Source organism: Vulpes vulpes, chromosome 4 (assembly GCF_048418805.1).
Source record: "Vulpes vulpes isolate BD-2025 chromosome 4, VulVul3, whole genome shotgun sequence".
In the NCBI taxonomy this organism is placed as follows: domain Eukaryota; kingdom Metazoa; phylum Chordata; class Mammalia; order Carnivora; family Canidae; genus Vulpes; species Vulpes vulpes.
Genome location: NC_132783.1, coordinates 58023929 through 58048165, shown reverse-complemented (window position 1 = coordinate 58048165; position 24237 = coordinate 58023929). Strand labels below are relative to the sequence as shown.

The window sequence follows — 24237 nt, the reverse complement described above, 5'->3', positions numbered from 1 at the left end:
AAAAACAAACAAACAAAAAACAACAACAACCAAAAAAAGGAATACTTATGAAGAATTAAATATGACCTACATACTAATGCAGATATTAAGGATTGCATTTCACTTCAGGAATAAGAGGAGAAGCTACAGTATAACTTTATCATTGCATGAAAACATTCTCTGTCTTCATTCTTAAATTCTTCCAGTCATTTCTGGGGAAAACTGGAAAAAATGAATTGCCATCCTAAAATGTGAGTGACTGCATAATACAGAAATCTTCTCCTTTCCGGATGCGTGGGTGGCTCAATGGTTGAACGTCTGCCTTCAGCTCAGAGCATGATCCTGGAGTTCCTGGATCGAGTCCCACATTGGGCTCCCTGCATGGAGCCTGTTTCTCCTTCTGCCTGTGTCCCTGCCTCTCCCCGTGTCTCTCATGAATAAATAAATAAAATCTTAAAAAAAAAAAAAAAATTCTTGACCATGGTATCTCTCTCCATTTATTTAGGTCTCCTTTAATTTCTCTTAGCAGTTTTACAATTTTCAGTGTATAGATCTGACATATATTAAACTTATCCCTAAATACTGCATATTTTTTGATGCTCTTGTGAAAGGAGTTGTTTTTCTAATTATTTGTAGTGAGTGTATTATTTGTAGATACAATTGAGTTTTGTACATTGACCCTGTATCCTAGACATGCTGATTACACTCTAGTTTTCTTGTACGTTTTTTTCCTTTGGATTTTTCTTGAACCTAATATCAGCAAATAAGACAGTTTTACTTCTTCCTTTTAATCTACATGCCCTCGTTTCTCTTCCTGTCTTGTACTGGCTAGGATTTCTGATGTATGCTGAAAAGTAGGTAAGAACAGACCTCTTTTCTTTTCCTGATCTTAGATGGAAAAACATGTAGTCTTCACCATTAAGTGTGATGTTACCTGCAGTTTTTTTTTTTTTTAAATAAACACCTTTTAGCAGGTTGAATATAATCTCTTCTACTCCTAGTTTGCTGAGTTTTTATCATAAATGGGTGCTGAATTCTGTCAAATGGATAGTAACATTGAATTTTGAATGTCAAATGAATAGTAACATTGACTTTTGAATTTGAATTACTGGAATAAACCCTGTTTTGCTGGATTACTAATACTTTGATAAGGATTTTTATAACTATTTTTACCACAGATATTGGCCTTTACTTTTCTCCTCTTGTAATGTCTTTGTCTGCTGGTAAGATGAGATGAGCAGTGTTCCCTCTTCCTCTACTTTCTGGAAGAATGTGTTTTCCCTCCTTAAATGTTTGGTAGAGTTTACCATGAAGTCAGTTGGGCCTGGACTCTTCATTGTGGGAAGTTTTAAGTTATAAATTCAATTTCTTTAATAGATATAGGACTAGACTTTCTACTTCTTTTTCAGTCAGTTTTGGAAATTGTCTTCCAAGAATTTTTCCCATTTCATCTAAGTGGTTGGATTCAATTTTCAGTATTCAAGGATACAGTTACTCAAGGATTATTCTTTACTATCCCTTTAATATCTCTAGGATCTTTAGTGATGACCCTCCTTTCATTCCTGATATTGGTAATTTATGTATTCTCTCTTTTCCCTCTGATCAAATCAGTCAATAATCTTACTGATCTTTTCAATGAACTAGCTTGTAGTTTCATTATTTTTTTCCCTTGTCTACTTTTTATTTCATTTCTGGGTTTTTGTTTTTTTTTTATTTCCTTCTTTCTACTTTGCCCCTCCCCTCATTCCTAAAGTAAAACTTAGACTACTGAATTTGGATCTTTCTTTTATTCTAATAAGCACTTAAAGCCATAAATGTCCTTTTAAGCACTTCTTTGGCTTCATGCCACTAATTCTGATATATCTATTTTCATTTTCATTCCATTCAAAATATTTTCTAATATCCCTGTGATTTCTACTTTGACCACTGGTCAGAGTATGCTATTTAATGTCCAAATATTTAGGTAATTCCCTGATATCCCTCTGTTATTGTTGGTATACTATAATTATTTCCATTAGACAGTTTACTATATTTGATTATTTCAATCCTTTTAAATGTATTGAGACTTGTTTATGGTCTCAGAATATGATCTATGTTGGTGAAATATTTCACGTGCACTTGAGGAATATTCCACACATATGATGGTACACTGGAAAGAGTACAATCCAGCAAGGCAGAACTTAAATTATAGTCCCATCAAAACCATAATTCACTGAATGATCTTGGATTACTCATCAATTCTCCGAGTCTGTTATATAATATATAACTTATCTAATATATATCTTAATATATATAATTTAATATATAATTTGATGATCTTCATGATCTCTTCCTCCTTTACTAACTCCTTGGCAACCCTCCTACTACAGGTCTTTATTACATTATATATGGATTACTACATACTAGTAATTAGTATGATTACAGAAGAATCAGTAAAAAACTTAGAGTTAGTTTTAGGGCACTTTTTATTTTGAGAGCATGAAGTATGGAATGTGTTGATGAGATTGTTGATAAAGCTGAAGCCACTTGCAAAATGATTTTTTTAATGAAATGCATAAAGTCTTTTTGGATAATATAGTATGCACCGCTATTTGCTTGATTATGTGATGTCAAAAGTTTAACTATATTCCAAGTACAAAAACAAACTGGATTACTTTGAGGATGTTCACTAGCATTCACAATCGGTTTGTTTTGGTGTGGGGCAATTGCCACCAGCTAAAACAGTGTTGTTAATAGTAATTCAATAAAAATGATTTTAAATGTAAAAAAAAAAAAAAAAAAAGTACTACATTCTGTAGTACTTAGTACTACATTCTGTAACTAGTACTATATACTACATTATATATGGATTTACTCATTGCTTCTGAAGTGAATTCTGAAGTACACTTTAGAATTTCCTCTGATGAATGACAGTGTCACAACTCTATAGTCTACCATTTAAGTATACTCTTCCATTTTTCCCAATTTACAGCACACAGTCTGGCTTAATTTTTTCTACCCAACTTTCAACTCTTCAGGATCTGCAGCTCTCGTCTAGATCTATAGAATCTAGTCTGTTGACTCATCTCACACCATCTTAAACTTTCTCTTATTAATTCTATATTAAGTACCTTGAATGGCTTATTCCTTCTCTCTGCTTATCTAAGATGTCTATCTCCTTTACTACCCAGCACTGATTCCTTTTCTTCCTTATAGCCTTTCACTATTCTGAACTGCCAGGGAATATTATAATATTATTCATCTACAAGGTAATTAAAACTTATGGTATTTTTTATTTGTTAATTACTTTTTGTATTTTCACCTAAACTATTCAGGTTAATGAAGGTAGACTGCATGATAGGTTTTTTTTTTTTTTTTAAAGATTTTATTTATTTATTCATGAGAGACACAGAGAGAGATGCAGAGACACAGGCAGAGGGAGAAGCAGGCTCCTTGCAGGGAGCCCAATGTGGGACTCGATCCCTGGACCGAGGATCATGCCCTGAGCTGAAGGCAGATGCTCAACTGCTGAGCCATGCAGGCATCCCAGACTGCATGATAGGTTGGTTTTGTAGTGGAACAACAAATTCAAACCCTGCCTTTGCCACTTTATGGCCAGATGACCTTGGACACACTATTAAAATTTACTTAATTTAAGAATAACCATTGAAACACCTGAGTGGCTCATTGGTTAAGTGTCTGATTATTGATTTCTGCTCAGGTCATGATCTCAAAATCATGGGATCAAGCCCTATGTAGAGCTCTTCCTTGGCCTCCCTGCTCAGTGGGGAGTCTGCTTGAGATTCTCTCTCCCTCTGCCCCTCCCCAACTTCACGCAAACTCTCTCTCTAAAATAAGTAAATAAATCTTAAAAAAAAAAAGTAACAAAGAAGTTTAATTCAAGAGTAATCCTAAAAGAGAGCTAAATTCTAAGAAAATGAAGTTTTCCTACTGTCCTTTTTTTTTTTTTTAATTTTCTGCTTGATAAAGGCTATACTGATTTCACAAATGTTTATAATATCTTAGAATGATCATAGGGCTACAGGTGAACCTTATTCTTAACAAGGGCAGGGATGATGTATTATCCCCTATCAGGACCTATGTCCTTATAGTTTCTTATATCCTCTAGAGTATCCAAAAAGTCTCTCACTTGTAGTGATGCCTAGTTATGATTTGTTGATTTTTCATATTTCACATAACTCAAAGCATTTAAAAAGGTATGTATGAATCTAGGTTCAGAGTTCTCATGTCAGACTGCTCTTTTCCACATTAGATTAGAAGCTAACATTTGTTTTCATACTTACAGTTCTCATAACTTTCAAATCTCTATTTTCTTGGGTAATGGTAATAAGATTTAGAAATAATGAAAAATACCTTCAAACCAATCAAAGAGAGAAACAAAGTTTGGATTCCCTTGGTGAATTCTTGAACAAGATGGCTATAACAGTTTTCCAACGGTCTACTTATTAACTCCAATACCTATAAAAATTAAAGCAATGTTTTGTGTTATTATAAAAAAATAAAGTGTTCCATATAAAATTTTATATTTTGTATAGATCTTATAGAAGCAGGTGGTGTTAAGGACATAAAGACAAACAAATAAGAATTTAGCAGGTGTTCTCATGAAAATGGGAGAAAGATAAATATACTTTTTGTTGTACTCTTTCTAATCTTAATCACAGAGAGAAAGAATCATTATTTAAAGAAATATTAGTGGGATGCCTGGGTGGCTCAGCAGTTAAGCATCCGCCTTTGTTTTTGTTTTTTTTTTAAGCATCTGCCTTTGGCTCAGGGCGTGATCCTGCAATCCTGGGATCAAGTCCCACGTTGGGCTCCCTGCATGGAGCCTGCTTCTCCCTCTGCCTATGTCTCTGCCCCCCTCTATCTGTGTATCTCATAAAGAATAAATAAAATCTTTAAAAAGAAAACAGTATTAGTAATTAATTTTTAAAAGATGATATCATAAAAGGGCTAGACCAAAGAACAAAAAAAGACAAAACAAAAAGCCAACAACAATCAGATTATTACCTGTTGCTTGTCTTTTTCTTGCAGTATAAGGATACTCTCCCCAATAGAATCTATTCCAGCACGGCCAGCTCTGCCAATCATCTGTTTATATTGATTCCTCTTTAAAAATTCCTTAGCAACATAGGGAGCTCTTAGAATAACTCTATGGAATTGATAATATTAATTAAAAGTAATAATCCATTTATGATAATATCTATTTTAAAAATTTAATTTCATTATATGTGATATTAAATTTAATGACAGTTAACTCAAAATAATAAGTAACTGCTATTTAACAGGAACCAACAATGTCCTAGATTCTTTATGTACATTCTCAGTAATTCTACAAAATTCTTGGTAATAATGTTCTTTATTATTTTACCTTATTTTATTTACTTATTTATTTATTTTACAAAGAGGCTAACTGAAGCACAGGCAAACTAAGAGGCTTACCTCAACCCAGAGAACTAATAATTACCAGGGCCATGGTTTAAATGCGTTGGCCTAGCTACGGAGCTTAATTGTTACTAGAGCAACAGTCTCCAAAGACTGATTCTGATACCCCATAAACGAAAAATCTGACCATGCATCACCAACTTACTAATTTATTTATATTACTGTCAATTACATAAAATTGCAGGTTTCATCTGTTTTTGACCTACAAATAAGGCCATTTCCCTGTTCATGTATATAGTAGTCTATAGCCAGATTTCCTGTTTAAAAGTGAGAGGAAACCTATGTCATTTATCTGCTAATCAACCTACTCCTTTACAAATCTCAAGGACAGCCAAGATTATAACTTGGATTAAACACTTGGAGAAAACTTTGCATAAAAGAAAAGCAAAGAATATACAGAATAAATGTCTGACAGAAATAGGGAACAGAAAGAACTTTAAAAAGTTCCAATTGGGTGTCACCTGGGTGGCTCAGTCAGTTAAGTGTCTGACTTCTGAGCATAGAGCCTGCTTGTCCCTTTCTCTCTCTCCTTTGCCACTCCTCCTGGTCATGCTCTCTCCCTCTCCCTCTCCCTCTCTCTCTCAAATAAATAAATAAAATCTTAAAAAAAAATAAAAATAGTAAGTATAATTATTCAAGGATGGCAAAATAAAAAATAAATCATGGAAGGAAGCCATGGGATACAAGAGGCAGTGGTAAACAAAAAAGCATAATTGACAGGATGTTTTAAATAATTACGTACTATAAGATGAAAGAAAATTAAAAACCTGGCAGTAAAATTCTAGGTAGTTGCAACATACAGTAGCAGTATAGGAGAATACCCAAATGTTAAGACTGTTTTTATGTTCAGGAGGGGATACAGTCATCGATTAATTCTAAAATGGCAGAAAAGCATGTTTGATTACAACTGTTACAATTTTAAGAGTAACATCTGGGATAAGAAAAATAAGATATATAACTTCCTTTTTTATCCTCCAATTGTCTGAAAAATGGAAAATTTAATCTGTGACAGAGATCAAAAATAAAAGAATGGAAAAAGATATACTTGGCAAAGAAAATGTAATCCTAGTGTTCAAAGCGAAATGACTCAGTGAAAAAAAAAAGGATCTATTATATTGATAAAAGATATGATTCAGCAATAAGATATTTGAAATGAACCTTTATATACCTTAACAGTTTTGAAATACAAAGCAAAAACCTCTAGAAAAGACAACTCCATAGTAATAATGGGAGACTAACACAACTCTCTGAAATTGACAGATCACAGAACCACAAACAGTAAGAAAACTGAGGGAGCTAACAACATAATTAAAAAATGTGATCTCCTGGAGATGTATAAAACTGCACATCCAGCAGAAGATACATATGTTTTTTAACATGGATGATTTCTAAAAATCACCCACACATTTGGAAAAAAAACCCACAAATTTTAAAGTAAATTTTTAAAATAAAAATTATAAAAAGCAGAAATCAAAGGCCCATAGCTATACAGGTCCATAGCTTTGGTAATAACTGAAAAGATAATCAAAGATCTACTCTGAAAAAAGATACTAGACTCAGAAGTCTTTATGGATGACTTCTCTAAGGTTTCAAGGAAATCTCTATGTTAAATAAACTCTTTCAGATCATAAAAAATGGTAGAAAGCTTGCCAACTGTTTACAATTAGAAAAATAAACCCTACTGTCAAAACCAGATAGGGAAAGCACCAAAGAAGGAATTCTAATATCAGGAAATCTACTAAAGTTATTTTTCATTAATATATAAAGGAAACAAACCAAGGGCACTTGGGTGGCACAGCTGGTCAGGCAGCCAACTCTTGATTTCAGCTCGGGTTGTGATCTCAGGGTCATGAGACCAAGTCCCGCACTGAGCTCTGTGGTGAGCATGGAGTATGTTTGAGATTCTCCTTCTCCCTCTGCCCCTCTCCCTACTCTCAAATGAATAAATAAGTAAGATAAAGGAAATAAACCAATCAACTCAGCAAATGATGAAAAAATATCTGATAAATTCTCAACCACTACTGAGAAAAAATAGAACAACAAAACTCTTGGCAAGCGAAGAATTTTAAAAAGTTCTGAGCCTAGCTAATAGCTACTTATATCTTACCTTCGAGCTGGCAGATTAACACCTGCTGCTAGAGTGGATGTGCAGGTAAAAAGGCACAGAACTCCTGTGGAATAGGCCTCCTCCAAGAGTTTCCTTTCATCACTCGTTAAACCACTGTGGTGGTAAGCAACACCAAAAGGGATGGTGCGCTTTAAAATGGGACACAAGTTGCCACTGCTGATATTCTTCAAGTTCTTAATCACCTCATGTTTTTCTTTCTCCCTGTGTTTCAGATATTGTCTAGGAAAAAAGATCTGTTAGAAATATGAACCCTCAATCTTACAGCGACAAAGTGCCTGTTTTAATTGATGCACGTGAACATTCTTTATTGAAAAACATATTACTTTCATTAACAGAAGTGTATAAAAATGTTCTTAGAATTTTGATTCTGATTCCATCAACTATTAGGTCTCTCCACCTTTTTGTGGATCACAGAGCCCTGTGAAAATCTGATTAAAGCTAAAGAAAAAAAAACATAACATACATAACACTTTGCTTATAAGTTCATGGACATGGACTTCTTGAAGTTCATTCTTATACTGCCTATGAATCCAAGGATGCTAGGTTTAGTACACCTGCTATAGATGGTAGATGGTACAATTATTTTTTTTTTCATTAGAACATACATTTTTATTGATGATTTAAAAAAATTTAAGTCATAAATTTTCTTTTCTGAAAATGGAAACATACTATCAAATCATATGTATTTATGTAAAACACTATCTGAACACTAGCATTTTAAAGATTTTATTTATTTATTCATGAGAGACAGAGAGAGAGAGGCAGAGACATAGGCAGAGGGAAAAGCAGGCTCTCCACAGGGAACCCGATGCGGGACTTGATCCCCAGACCTGGGATCGCACCCTGATCCAAAGGCAGACACTCAACCACTGAGCCACCCAGGCGTCCCTAAATATTAGCATTTTAGAAGTTTTAATGATACCCCACAATATCTCTGCATCTAAAAGCACCTATTATTTTAAATTCCTTTTTGAAAAGAGAGAAAGGACTTAAAGAGTAAGTAAAACTGATTAGGAACTGACTTCTGAATACCAGTAGCAAAAAAATATAGTCTATGATGTACAATTATACCCACAGCCTGTGTTGTTTCAGTGTGCTGCATGGAAAGGACAGAAAGCTCTGGGTCTATTAGTCTGCTGTTAACTGTAGGAGGCCAATAACTTCATAAGAAGCTGAGAAATGGTACAAGAAGATAAAAGAACAATAAAGAATTGGCAAGAGAGTGGTCAGATGTTATGGGCACAAGAATTAGAAGTGACAGCTGAGGAGGGAACAGCAGACTCTGTTACCACTTTCTAGTCAACATGTGGGGCCTTGGGAAGGATGTGTAGGATGAACTCAATTCTTAAGAAATTATGTCTTACATGGGGTGAAAATATGGATAATCACATATAATTTTAGAGAAGGGAGACACTACTTAGAACTGATCAGGTAAGATATGGTTACATGGCAGAAATTGAGATCTGAGCTGGGTCTTGAAGAATGAGTGTCAGAGAGGTGACAAGAGGCAGAGAAGCGACATTTCCTGGCAAAGGATAAAGCATGATCAAAGGTACAAAATGAGAAGTTCAAAGCTTAAACAATGAGTAGTTCACATGAGTTGCAAGGTGAATGAAGAGTAGAAGAAATAAGGAGGGAGAAGTAAGTTGGATCCCAGCCTGAATTCTAGACTAAGAAAGCACTGTGTTAGTATCATTTTGGGGGAGATTTTCAGGGAAAGTGACAGGACTAGATCTTTGATGGTTGTTGGCAAATAGTGTTTAAAAGTCGTTCTTGACTTAGAAGTCAAAGGTAGTGACAGCTATAAAAAAGATGATAATTTTTCTTGAGATTGAGATAATCACTTGGGAAAATCTGTTTCAGGGGCACCTGGGTGGCTCAGTAGGTTGAGCATCCTACTTTGGCTCAGGTCATGATCTCAGGGTCCTGGGACTGAGTCCCACCTGGGGCTCCCTGCTGAATAGGGAGTCTGCTTGTCCCTCTGCCCCTCTCCCTGATTGCTCTCTCTCTCTCTCTCTCTCTCTCTCAAATAAAACAAATAAAATCTTAAGAAAAAAAAAGTTAAAAACAAAAGTTTCAGTCTTTGCACTTAAGTAGACATAGAGCCATATTCTACTGCCCAGGTGGTTTTACCATACCAGCTTCTCATGCCATATATAATAAGGAAGCAAATAATTAAGATACAGTGAATAACCCAGGACTCTAAAGAAATCACGTTTTAAAGATATTGCTCAGATCAGAAGCCATTTAGCTCTAGATTTTACTTCATCTACATGTAAATTACAGAATATCAAATAGAATGCTCAAAACACTATTCACCATTTTCTAATCAATAGTCACAAAAAAGGGATGCTAAACTATACTTAGAATATTCAGCTTATGAAAGCAGTAATATGCAAAATATATTTTAGAGGAAATTCTCCTTCAAAAAGTGTCGAATCCTATACCTTTAAGAAAAAGTATCAAGTATTAGGGCTCCTGGGTGGCTCATTTTGTTAAGCATCTGACTTGTGACTTAGGCTCAGATATGATCTCAGGGTCATGAGAAAGCCATAGCTGCAGCTCTGCACTCAGCAGGGAGTCTGCTTGAGATTCTTTCCCTCTGCTCCTCCTGACTGCTCACTTGCTCTCTCTCTCTGATAAATAAATCTTAAAAAAAAAAAAAAAAAAAGGCAAGTATTCATTACAATTCATTAACTAAGCATTCTGGAAAACCAAATTTTCAAGTGCTTCAATGTTAAACATCAACATTTATGATCAAAATAAACTATTATCATCAAAAAGCAAAATAAGTCAGAGGTACAGCTAATAAATTGCATGTCTCCCAGTCAAATGTTAGTTTCTAAATTTCTACATCACTTAGCCAGTGCTAAAATTCCCTTATTCTACTAAACAAATGATTTACTGAGACTACCTCGATAATTTAATTTCCTTAGATTTTTAAAATCAGTATCATCATTGCAAAGGCAGATTATTAGTTAATGCAATGGGAAACTCCCTGACTCTATCCCAAACATCTAGATCTTTGTGCTGGTCAATAATTTTAACTCTCTTAGACCAATCCATGAGAGTAGGACTGGAAGGGGAGGTAGGCACTCACTAGATTAGAATCCAGGGTAACAATGGTCTATGGTGATACAGAATTGGCTAAGGGGCCAAAAAGAAGTCTGAAAAATCCAATAAAACTACACGTGAGACAAAGGTACAGAAAAAAACTGAACTGTTCATACTTAAGGTCACTTTATACTTATCTCTAGGAGTATAACAGAGTCAATATTAAAATACTATCAAGTTACAAACTAATAAATTTCTTAATTAGTTTAGAATTTTAATTCAACTGTCCATACAGCTTACGCGTGGTTTACTAAGAAAACAAAGGCAGCAGTATTATATTAAAAAGAAGGCTAAACTAAAGATATGATTCATATTCACAGTGATCAGTGACTGGTCCTTTGGCTATTGTAGCCAATGGATGATGTTGGCTGCATGTTGAACCTGCTTGGAGAGTTTTACAAAATAATGATGCCTGGGTCCCATCCTCAGAGATTCTGATCTGTCTGGGATGTAATGTGGGGACTAGGCTTTTTAAAAGTCCTTGAGAGGATTCATTTGCAGTTAAGATTGATAATCATTGATCTAAGCCATAATAAAGCATTGTCTTATAAGCCTTAGAATTTTTCTTTGACTATCTCACATTTATGAATTTTATAGTTAAACTTTCTTCAAGGTTAGGCCTTTAGAATCTAGAGTAGCAACTTAATATGATGTTCTACCAGAAATAATTAGTGCTTGTTGAATAAACAGAATACACAGCATATAAATCATGATAAAATAAAACAGTATTTTAAAAAGATTAACGTACTTGCTTAAAAATCTGCATATCATTTCTGCTACATTTTCACAGTTCTTCTTAGTGGGACAGAAAACTAAGCAGGAATAATTGGGAATAACTTCTGTTGCCAATGCTACCAAGTGATCCGGATCCATCTTTTTCAGGGTATTAGAATACTGTACAACAAGATGCAGGAAAGACGCAGTTAGCAACCATGAAAACCTATCATCTTACAAGAGTGCTTTTTTTTTTAATATTTTATTTATTTATTCATGAGAGATGGAGAGAGAGAGAGAGAGAGAGGCAGAGACAGGCTCCATGCAGGGAGCCCGACGTGGGACTCGATCCCGGGACTCCAGGACCACACCCTGGGCCAAAGGCAGGCACCAAACTGCTGAGCCATCCAGGGATCCCCTTACCAGAGTGCTTTGAAAGGTAAGGAAACTATCTGCAATTCTGAATTTCTCATTTAACAAATCTAATCATTTAAAAGAAAAGATAAAACGCAGATGAAACACCAAAATGTTAAGTCCCACTTTTAGGTTATTAGGGTTTTAGGGTATATTTGGTTTTAAATTAAAGAAGTGAAAAGAGTAAATGTTATTAATAGCCTCTCCTGCACGTTCATCTCCACCAGAGCAAAACAAAAAAGTCCACAGAGAGAAACACAGATTGGTCCTAGTAACGGTCAAAGGACCACATAAACAAGATATATCTTTTACTATTACTAGCAGTTTTCATAAACATAGATTCAATCATACTACAGGATATATTTTCACAAATAGAAAATGTATTCATCAAGCAGACACAAGGAACCCAACATAAAGAAAAATATAAAATCATTTAAAACTCTCACTTCTTTCAACTTTACTGAAAACTAAGATACAGATTTAGAATAATATATTTTTATAGAATTCTAAAACTATTGTAAAATCTCTTTCTCCCCTTTTTAATATCCTTTATATAAGTCACAGAACAGTAACATAGCAGACATTAACGTTTTCAGACCTAGTATCTGAACTACATAGCCCACAAAAATTTCTTCTTGTTTTGTACTTGTTGCTGAATGAATAAACGTTTAAAGCAGAGGTCTCCAGATTTTTTTGGTTCATGGAGCTCCAGGGCCAAAAGAAATACCTAACAGCTTTGTTTATTAGGTATTTAGGTACAGACAACTTAAGTATGAATTTCCTCACAATTTAATAGCCATTTGAATAAATAACACACATCAGTTGAATGAAGAAAATATTATTTCATTCTTAACCACAATAGCCCACTAACAGGATGTGCTCACAACTGGGCACTGAAGTCTTTCAAATCTTCGAATCAGATTGGACATGACTACCCTTTTTCTGTCCCACATGGATTTTCACATGGTATTTGTTTACGGTAACTGCAAACAAACAAAAAACTTCACTAAGGTATGTTATCATAGAAAGGAATACAGTGTATCTGATGTCCAAACTGGAAACTACTTAGAACCAGTAGTTTGTATGACGTCCAAAAGAGGTCAAGCACCAGCTGTTTCTCTTAAATATCTAAACTATCTCATAGTACCCTGTGAATCTTTTGTGGTGCCCCAGGGCATCAAGTCTGGAAAGCTCATATTCCAGGGTTATCAACGTTACCTGACAATTAAGGAGACGTGAAAAAGTCATTCCGTTCTCAGCTTTGCTATCAACCTCATATATTGCATCGTTTATTTTCAAATATTCTTTTAATTCAACCTTGAATTAGAAGGACATTTATAGTTAATACCATATGTAACCTCCTCTTTCCAGAGTTTTAAATTTTGTAAAATGTTGTAAAAATGGACAAAATTGAGCTTTTATAAGGTATGTAAAACATGCCTCAATTTAAAAGTTTTTTTTTTTTTTACCATTTCTTTAAGTCTCTTTTTCCTCTTTCAATCAAAATAGGGATTAAATCCTTGAAGAAATACTTTTAAACAGCCACTAGCTAAAAGAAAACCAGACACTTGTATTTGTTACAAGTATAAATAAGTCAATGTTCATTGTCCTGTGTTATTCCTCAAGATCTAAAATTTTCTGTCTTATCAGACACCAGTTTTAATTCTAAATACCACCATATTATTTTTAATTTAAGCATTTGTAGCCAAATATGTTTATAAATAGTTCATTGCACTTTTGAAAGAATAGTGTCTAATTTGACTATTAAAGTCAGCAAATATCTCTCAAAAATTCATGCACACTAGCACTGCAGACAGAGTCTATGTTCATTATAAGTGACTTTCAAATAACTATAAATTCTATTTATTTACTTAAGTCTTTTTGGGAATACCATTATTATGGGCTTAAATTTAAATCCACATGAAGTCTTAACTTATTAAAAGAACACTGTAACTACCAAAGCATAAATATTTGAAAATATTTTAACTTTTAAGATAAATGTTTATATGGCCAATAACTCAAAACGTGACTAAATTTTGGCCAAATGAAAAAATTCACCCCTACAGAATAAGAAGAGTGGAAAAATAGAATGCGTCTGGAAAATTTCATTCAATAAAAATTCACTGAAGGTCCACAGGCCAAGCATTGTCCCAGGTGCTACAGATACAGTAGCAACTCAAGCCAAGATCCCTAACAGTTTACATTCTCTGTACATAAACTCTTATTAGCATATAGCCATGGGGGTGGAGTTATGCCCCTTCACTACTCTATAGACTTTTTTTTTTTTTTAAATAGTATGTTTGCTACTTTTCTTTCTAAGTAAGATGATATATAAAAATATCCATACATGCAAACCTTAGGTACATACTGGTCTAAACTGACTGGTATAATATTCGGCTTGAAGGAACTTTTGTAGGTCTTCAACATTGTTCAGTGTTGCACTCATGCCAATAATTTGAGTTGTTTCTAAAAAACAAACAAACAAACAAACAACAACAAAAAAAAAGATAGAGGAAAATGTTATTAAGTTTAACACAATAGTAATTTTAGCAACTTTTTTGTGTTCTGGATTCTTTTTGAGTGATCTGGGAAAGGAGGGAGTGGGGAGGAGGTACGAAAAATATGAAGATATAAGCAGAGTATTATTCTGGCAATCAAAAGCTGAAAACTTTTAGGTATCTTGACAGTCACTATTTGGAATTTTACAAAATTTCACCCTTGGCAAAAAGGTCAGCTCTTTACCAAGACTTCTAAGCAACAATAATGAGTATAAATATGCTTGTTGATATCTAGACCACTGTTATGAAGAGTTGTAATATATGTCCCACAGGTATAGTTATAGGCAGATGTACAGAGTAGGATGCAGGGCTGAATAGGTCCTGAACTCTTGCCAAAATCATCCCCTTATGGGATTTTGTGATCAGGTTGTCAACTTTTTTTTTTCCACAAAGGTGGAATGAAAGTCATGAAGCTGCATGTCCTTCTGGGCAGTATAAAATGGCTGCTTTCCATAGGAAAGCAGTTCAATCAGGCAGGTTCTATTACTATTATCCATTTTATAAAGTTTTGTTTATTATTTAAGTAAAGCTGACATACAGTGTTATATTAGTTCCAGGTATATAACACAGTGATTTCACAATTATATACATTACACACTATTCACCACAATAAGTATAGCTACCATCTGTCATCATACAACATTATTACAATATTACTGACTATATTCCCTTTCAACCTATACCTTTCAACTCATGACTTATTTTATAGTTGTAAGTTTGTACCTCTTAATTACCTTCACGTATTTTGCCCTTTCTACTATTATCTATTTTTGATGCCTAAGGGAACAGAGGCACAGTTAATATAACTTGCTCAAGGTCACATATGTGGTTAAAAGTAAGTTTGAATTTTAATCCAGCTCCAGAGTATGTCCTCAACCATTATGCTATGCTATCTCTCAGTGGTAACACATGATCCCCCCATAGAGACAGCAGAGAAAGCAAGAGAGAGTACTTCAGCATTCAAAGGAAAAAAGAATGATAAAAAACCAAATGCTGAAGAAAAATAAGACAAGGACAGTCAGTGTACACTGGATTTGACAAATAGGTGATGACTCTCCTCCTTGGCTATAATTTTTCCATAGAATTTGTCACCATCTGACACACCATATATTTTCTTGTTTATTTGTTTATTGTCTACTCACTTTCACTAAAATACAGGTTTCATGAAGGCAGGGGCTTTGTGATATTCACTGCTATATCCTTAGCACTTAAAATAGTGTCTGGCACAAAGCAGATACTCAATGTTTTCAATGAATGATTATAAAGTGCTACAATGTGCCTAAATACCACTGCTATCAAAATTTTTTTAAAAATTATTTTTTAAAGATTTTATTTATTTATTTTGAGTGAGACAGAGATAGGGAGAGAGTATGAAGAGGAGAGGTAGAAGAGCTCCCCACTGAGAAGGGAGCTGGACATGGGTCTCGATCCCAGGACACTGAGATCATGACCTGAGTTAAAGGCAGATGCTTAACTGACTGAGCCACTCAGGTACCCCTTAAAAATAATTCTTAATATTTAAACTTTATAGTTCATAATTTTCCCATATATAAGCTATTGCAATATATAACTCAAAAAGTTACTATAAGAGCATATCTATAGATAGGGAAGAAGACATTTAGAGCAAATATTTCATATACCTTGAAAGACCATCTGATGTTGCAAATAGCTCCTTAAAGTGACCACTTACATTTACTGCTTTATTGGTATGATGATGATGATACCAGTGGCAAGAAATGCTTATTGAGTGCTATGTGCTAGGCAATTGCTGAATGCTTTACAGTAACTCATATAATCCTCACAACAATCCCCTCAGGGTGGTACCATCATTATCCCCATTTTACAGATGAAGAAATAGAAAGGCTGAGTCATATGCCTACACACTTATAGCTGGTAAATTGAGGATAATACGGGATGTCCTCAAATGTTAATCTCCTTCATGTTCACAACTCTGTTCATATACCTATTCTTCCAACAAAAATTTATCTTTACTTTAGATATAAAAAACCGAAGCAGGAAGCTTAAGTGTCTTACTCTAGGTTACATAGTCCAGATAGCGATAGAATTAAGTCTTTCATAGGCCTCCTGAGTATAAATCAGTTAGTGACCATAATAGAAAAAAATACTTACTGCTAGTGTACAGGACTTTTGCTAGGGTCATTTCCAGTATAGCACCACGGCTCCCTTCACCAATCATGTGCAACTTTGAGATTTAAAAAAAGGAGGGAGGGAGAAAAGTAAATTTGCATGTAATACCTATATAGAACCTGCATGTGTTTATATGAAATGAAGTAATCTTTGCTTTATAACTCTTACGCATTTTGGATACAGCAGCTAGAATACATATGCATTATATCACTGGTATTTTGGTTAATGAGGTTTGGGCACAACATCCTAACATATCTAGAATTCATAAGTACCATTATGAAATTCAACATATATACACATATATTCACTCTTCAAAAAATACTTGACACAAAACTGAATTTAAGATTACCAAGTATGAAAAAAAAATTTAAAAAAAAAGATTACCAAGTATGAAATGTATTATTCAGTATTAATAAAATAAACTACTTATTTTCACAGAGGTACGAAGCAGATACACATAATAAATGTTAGTATAATAAAAAATGTTGACAAATTATAAAAGTAGTTACCAACCTCATCTACAACAACCAGACCCAGACTACTAATCCTTCCAGTTTCAATCAAGGAGTTCACCAGACTATTTCCTTTTTCAATAGTGGCAATATATAGAGACTTTTTTTCCCTTCTTTTAATTGGAGGAAATTTTCCTTTGCTTCCAGCATATTCTTCAACAAAGAAACCCAGTTCTATACCAAAACTTGACAAAGCTGAAATCTAGAATATTAGTTAAAATAAACAAACAAAAAAAGTCCGATAAATAACTCAATTATCAAGTGCTCAATGTTGATTTTCTAAAAATCTAAAATAGAATATAATACCGATGAATAAGAACAAGGTCATAGATAAGACATACATATCTAAGAAAGGTCATAATTAATGTGTGTGGCTCTTTGCAAAATGAATGGAACTTTTAAACTACATAATTAAATTATGTAGTTATGTAAATTAACTACATAAGTAAATTAAAACTATCTCCTCTGATGTAAAAAAAAACCAGAATAACTTATTTTGATAATAATTGGTTACTTTATGCTTGAAAAGGAAGGCTAACTATCAATATATTAAATAACAATATTAAAGTGGAATTTAATCCACCAGTTTAGAAAAAAAATAGAATTCTTTTTGCAACAGGTAATTAGTATTAGAAGAGATTTTGGGTAGGTCTTACATCTGCTTTTGCACATCCTAAAATATTCTCTATCTCTTCTCAGTCAATAAAAAGTTGTTATATTTATGCTAGCTTTTATATTTGAATGTGAAAATGTTAGCAAATACTGCTTGTTAAAAAAAAGAATCACACCTTTTCTTGGACAATTGCCACATATGGTAGGATCATCAGAACATCTCTCCGCCGGCAAAGCAGTTCTTGTAGCATTAAAATCTCAGCCACAAGAGTTTTTCCACCACTCGTTGGCAAGGAATATATTAAGTTTTTTCTTTCTTGCACAGAATTCAAAGTCAAGCAAGTGTGTTGCCATTCTGTGGAATTAAAAAAAAAAAAAGCTTTACTTTTCCCTTCTACAATTCAGTCTCAATAAAGTTTTCTAAGGAAAAATCAAATCCCACTCTGTATATCAATCTTCTAATAATGGTGAGTGTAATTATACATTAATGTTGAATGTCAAACATCCCCAGGGCACAGTGGACACAGCCAGTGAGAGTTTAATTCTAATTCAGGCCTGGGCAGTGAAGTGGGCAACTAGGCCACTTATTTGTCAGGTGCACACTTAGGTCTAAGATTCCAAGTGGCCTGAGACATCATCTGAGACATCAGAGGAACTACAGCATAGTATGAGGATCTGTGTGGATTCTAAGGCTTTCTTCTCTTTCCTCTTTGTTCTGCAAGATTATTTAAGCTTCCTTTCCTCATCTACACAAACAATATCATAGATAGAAATAGGGAAAGGAGGAAAACAAAAATCTATGAGGTTTCATACACACTAAGAAAGACTATTCAACTGGCTGTCATGGGGAGCTGAACTCTGGTCTGAAGACCATTTTGAACTATAAGAATATTTAAACCACAATAGGCTAGGATTGGGGTGCCTGGCAGTACAGCATGTGACTATTCATCTCAGGGTTGTAAGATCTCTACATGTTGGATGTAGACATTACTTAAAATCTTTAAAAAATAATATAAAGGACTAAGATTATTAACTAGCACATCTAGGAGTTCCACAATTTAGCAAGGTGGAATTGATGAAAAGGATCACATCAGATCCAAAACATAGAGTGAAAATTAGTCAAGTACTCTGTAGGCTAATCTAATAATGTGCATCATCAAGTCTTTAAAACACGCATCAATATTCTATCACTAGAAAAATGGGCAAAAGATATAATAAGACATTTCACAGCAGGGAGAAATACCTGCAAAAATGTTCAACTGTTATTTACTGGGTTGGCAAAATAAATACACAAATAAAACACAAGTTACTACTACCACACACACACACACACAAAAAAAGCCCCACATATGGACAATCCAGAGCTGACTCAACTGGGGTCAAATAGACATTCTTGTGTGTGGTTGCTGAGAGCATAAAATACCATCATCTTTTTGGAAAGCAAACTAACAGTTTTGAAAATAAAACTGCACATTGTTAGTTCTAGCTCTCTACACTTATAGAAATAAAAGCAAGGACAGAAAGATTATGTGTAAGATGTTCATCATAGCAGTGTTTATATATAACAAAGAGCCATCAAGGGGTAAAGGTTAAATGAATTATTGCACAATTATATGATATTCTTTGCAGCTTGAAAATAGGCGGTAGACTGATTTTTAGACATGTTCAATATACAGTTAGGTAAAAGATCATAAATGTGTATTGGATCATATAAACCCAATTGTGGTACAGATACTAGAAAAGAATATATACATAAAAAGTTGGACTTAGGTGTATTACATTTTTCAAAAAAATTAAATTTAAAAAATGACTTGTAGAATATATTACAAAGGTGTTAAAAATAGTTACATCTGAATGACAGCCAAGTGACTTTAATTTCTTGTAGTCTGGAGATTCCCAAATACTTGCAAATGACTTTTTTCCCCTTTAAAAATACTTAAGCTTAATATTTAATACATATTAAAAATATTTCAGACTGGTATTACCCATTACATATGAAACTGCAAACATCTGTGCGAAAATATAACTTGACTGTTTCTGCATCTTATCCAACTCAGATTTTTAAAGTATAAAATGACCAAATTAACAAATAGTGATATCACTTATCTTCACACATTAAAAAAGATGATATTAACTTGGTTCTCAACATTTATATAAAACACATTAAGCATGCAATTCTATGAGAAAAAAGCAAAAGTAACAGTATAAGGTTGAGGTTCTCAAGCTCAGTGGTTCTCAAACATCTGGCACATTAGAATCCCCTGGAGGACTTGTTAAAGGCAATTGCCAGGTCACACCCCTAGAGGTGGATTCAGTAGGTCTGGGGTGGTGCCTGAGAATGTCTATTACAAGTTTCCAGGTGATGCTATGCTGGGGTCCAGGAACTACACTTTGAGAACCATTGCTTTAGTGCAATGAAAACTGGCACACTATTTATGCTTTAAATCGGTCATGTCATCAAGCCAGATTTATAAGTAAAAAGAGATTTAAAAACTTATTTGCTGAAGTTCTTACTTAGAAGCTACCAATATAGTTACTAACAGGCATTACCACAGTCTAATTTGGCACATCCTTGACACAGAACATAACTTACAAAACAACCATTATTGTTATGATTATTCCTTTTTAATATATTGGGAGCTAAGGCTCAGAGTGCAAAACTTGTGTTTAAGTGACAGGACCAGACTTCATAACTAGGCTGATGAACCCTAGCAGTTGAGAACCTACCAGAGCATACCAGCCACAGTGCTAATTATGTAAGAAAAGAGAAGTCAGATAGAGAGCCCTGTCCTCAGGGTACTCACTGAAGGAGATGCAGATTAAACAAAGAACAAAGTGCAAGGAGAAAAGCAGAGGGAAGAAAGTTAACACTTACTTCAAGGGCAATACACACCTTTAGCTCTTTAACTGCAAACCTCACAATTTAGAATTTATTAGACTCTTGTAGTCTTATATTAGACTTTATTTCCTGTAGTTCTACTTTTCCACCTGATTGTCTTCTCCCTGAGGTGAGAACCATGTTTTCATATGGTTCATAAGGCACTAACATAGGAGCTTGAGAAATACTCATGAAGTGACTGGTCGGTAGGCTCATCTTTGAGGATGGCAGCAACTGTCCCTGGTCTAAAATGACACATATCTGAAATATACGCAAGGCCTTAAGATTTTTGAAAAACATCACAACATATATTGTTATTAATACTATCTCCTTGCATGTAACTCTTCAGCTCTCTCTAAAGATGTTTAGTTTAATCAATGGTATTACTAATATTGACACTCACTTAGGACATGAGTAGTCAAAGGAACTTCAAGTTTTGGTACAGAAGACAGAGCTAAAGAAACACCAGCCAAGAAAACAGAGAAGCAGCTAGACAATCAGAGAAAAAACCAGGAGTGGAATGTCAAGAAGCCCAGAAACAAGTGTTTCAAGGGTTTGGTCAATTGTGTCATGTAAGTTACTGAGAAGTCAGGCAAGTAAGAACTAAAAATATCAATGGATTTAAATACCCTCATCATTGTATCTTGAGTGAGAGCACAGAACCCGGAGCTGGAGTGGGCTGGGAATTATTTAAGGTGAGGAAAGGGAGGCAGCAAGGGTAATTGATTTGAGAAGTGTGGGACACCTGGGTGGCTCAGCGGTTGAGTGTCTGCCTTTGGCTCAGGGTGTGACCCGAGGTTTCTGGGATGGAGTCCAACATCGGGCTGTCTGCATGGAGCCTGCTTCTCCAGACTCTGCTTATGTCTTTGCCTTCTCTCTGTGTCTCTCATTAATAAATAAAATCTTAAAAAAAAAATTTTTTGAGAATGTGACCATGAAGGGAAGGAAAGAGGTTCAGTAGCAGGAGGATAGGGATGGAAGGTTGAAAGGATTGATATTCTGTCTTGTTTTAAGATGAGATATAGGACCACAGAAGCATGTCTTCTATTGACTTGCACTAGTATTATGGTAATAATGGTAAATTTTTTTCATTTCAGCAAAAAGCATTACCATATAATTTTTCAATTCCCTTGAACTGAACATAAAGGTCTCTCACTTTGCTGGGTAATGAATAAAAAGGACCAAGGTCATCTGATGATGACTCAATTGCTTTCTTAGCAACATTAATTTCTTCAGATAGGAGAGTCTCTTTGAGCTGTTTAGTTCTAGAAAATACTGGTGTTTGGGCCTTGGCATTTCCAGTCATGGCACTTTTTAGATGTTCTTTAAGACTTTTTCTCCTATTCTCCTCTGAACTAGTTCCGACTTTAGAACAGGGATCATCAATTTGCTGGTGGTGTTCTGTGCTATTCTGGGGTAATTCCTCATTCCCAGTCTTGTGAGAGGATGAGTTCCAATCCTTCTCTTTAGTAGATTGATCGCCCAAATCATTTGAAGACTTCTGCAAATTTTCAAAGTATAAAACTTGTGAAGAGGGTACATCATACAAAAGATCAGGTTCAGGTTCAATAAAGACATCTTTGTGCCTACTTTGGTTCTTTGTGTGCTCATCCACTTTTGATTCAGTAAAGTTGCCTACAGTAGTAATGCTGAGTTTGTTGTGTTTGATGCTTCCTGAACAAAGATCTTCAATGGTAAGGTCTGAGGCATGTTTCCTAAGTTGAGGAACTTGCATATACTGTTGCTCCAGGTCATCAACTTGAGCTAAAAAAGAATTTCCAGCAAAGCTATCATAGTCACCAAACATGTCCTCTTCACTGTCATTATTCTGGAAAGAAAACGAAAAGCTTTAAAGTCAATTCTAGCTTCATTAAGAATAAAAATTACAACATAGAGCTACACCAAGTATATAATTACATGGATCATAGACCTAAATGTAAATCATCCTATGAAATGGATAATATCGTTTCCACTTTACAGATGAAGAAATGGAAGCTCAGAGTGTTTAAGTGATTTGCCTAAGCTGCACTCCTAGGGTATGGTGATACTGGGATCCTAGTTCTTAAACAAGGCCTAAATCCTTAAAAGGTAGCAAGACCATTAGCCATCTACTGGGATGTCATCTCATGAGAAGTTTCTGGTAACTGCAGCACCTTTCCCCTGCCCAGACTCCAATCTACAGAGACTGGCTTGTAACAAAACCATGCTTGTATGACTGGACACTCCAAGGAGACTTTGTTACTAGGAATTTGGAATTGAGAAAACAGGATTTGGAGTCAGAAGTGTAGTTTAACTTCTTAGGGCCTGACTTCTGTTGTCAAATCTAGATAATGTAGCTTAAAAAGTACCCAGCACACAATGGGTGTGCAATAAATGGTAGGCACATTTACAGTAGGGGCAGCAGTAACTTGGAAATCTAGATGTACGTCTCAACCATGCCATTTATTTGCTGCATGAAGTGTTATATCTTGGGGTCTACTTTTCATATCTCTGTAAAAATGAGGATAGCAGGGGATCCCTGGGTGGCTCGGCGGTTTAGCGCCTGCCTTTGGCCCAGGGCGCAGTCCTGGAGTCCTGGACTCCCCGGATCGAGTCCCACGTCAGGCTCCTGGCATGGAGCCTGCTTCTCCCTCCTCCTGTGTCTCTGCCTCTCTCTCTTTCTATGTCTATCTATGTCTATCATAAATAAATAAATAAATAAATAAATAAATAAATAAATAAATATTTTTTGAAAATGAGGATAGCAAAGCAATACCTCCCAAGTGAGGATTAACAGCGATAATAAGTCGAGGGAAGCAAATGAAGGCTAGTAGACAGCTGATCCATTGTCTGCACGGAGGAAGGGAACAGCCAAGATTTTGGGGTCTCCCGTTCCCTGGCTTCTACAGCTGGTCTCCGCGTTCCTTCAGTGGGCACGCGCGGTAGGAGACCTGCGTTTGTGTCATCTCCCCCAAAGTGGGCCATTAGACAAGGAACTCAAGGAATTTGGTACCTGCGCCGGCTCCACCTCCACGGGTTTCTCCCGCCGGCTCCCAACCACGGTCTCCTTCTCCTCCCCTTCCTCCTCCTCGTCGCCCGGCTCGAGCTCGGCGGCGGTGGGGGCGGCACAAACGCTCCCTAGGCTAGGACGGCTCCTTCTGCGAACACGCACCCGCCGGCGGATGCGGGCACCACCTTCATCCATGGCAGGCGCCAAGGACCCCGCCCGAACCTCGTCCCGCGTGACCCGGCCGCCGAGCCCGCGTGGAAGAGAGCGTGGGGGGCAGGGCTCGGGCAGTAACTAGGGGAAAGCGCACTCGCCTCTCCATCCACCTGAGGCTACGACCACAAGTCCATCGCCCGGCTCCCAGACCGGAAGTGGAGGCACAAGTGTAGGCCCCGCCTTTTCCTTGTCCAATCAGAAGTGTCTCGGCCTAGTGGCGGGGAGGGTTAGAAAGCAACGGTGCTGCGCAGGCGCATTGAAAACCTTCCCGAGGGGTCCCTGGTGGCTCAGCAGTTTAGCGCCACCTTCAGGCCAGGGCATGATCCTGGAGACTCGGGATCGAGCCCCACGTCGGGCTCCCTGCATGGAGCCTGCTTCTCCCTCTGCCTGTGTCTCTGCCTCTCTCTCTGTGTCTCTTATGCATAAATAAATAAAACCTTTAAAAAGAAAAGAAAAGAAAACCTTCCCACGTCTTCTCTTGTTGGCGGGCGGAACCTTTGAACCGAGTACCGGGCCAACAGGGGAAGAGCACCGGA

The 24237-nt window shown here is 35.8% G+C and overlaps 1 protein-coding gene across 6 annotated transcripts in view; it reads right to left on the bottom strand.

Moving 5' to 3' along the window:
- The window catches only part of HELQ (helicase, POLQ like), a 48619-nt gene extending 24740 nt beyond the window's left edge, over positions 1–23879 (bottom strand). For 4 of the 6 annotated variants that reach the window (XM_025998170.2, XM_025998171.2, XM_072755768.1 and 1 more), the window contains exons 1-11: positions 23492–23879; positions 21610–22327; positions 17798–17976; positions 17011–17211; positions 16480–16552; positions 14160–14257; positions 13010–13108; positions 11412–11557; positions 7529–7768; positions 4987–5128; positions 4333–4437 (exon numbers count right to left, since the gene is read on the bottom strand). In XM_025998170.2, the coding sequence (XP_025853955.1) occupies positions 4333–4437; positions 4987–5128; positions 7529–7768; positions 11412–11557; positions 13010–13108; positions 14160–14257; positions 16480–16552; positions 17011–17211; positions 17798–17976; positions 21610–22327; positions 23492–23683 (2193 nt within the window). In that variant the 5' untranslated portion in view covers positions 23684–23879. Of the gene's footprint in view, positions 1–4332; positions 4438–4986; positions 5129–7528; positions 7769–11411; positions 11558–13009; positions 13109–14146; positions 14258–16479; positions 16553–17010; positions 17212–17797; positions 17977–21609; positions 22328–23491 lie in introns of all 6 variants that reach the window. The other 2 variants (XM_025998172.2, XM_072755769.1) reach the window with 2 other exon arrangements.
- Positions 23880–24237: the final 358 nt, after the last annotated feature.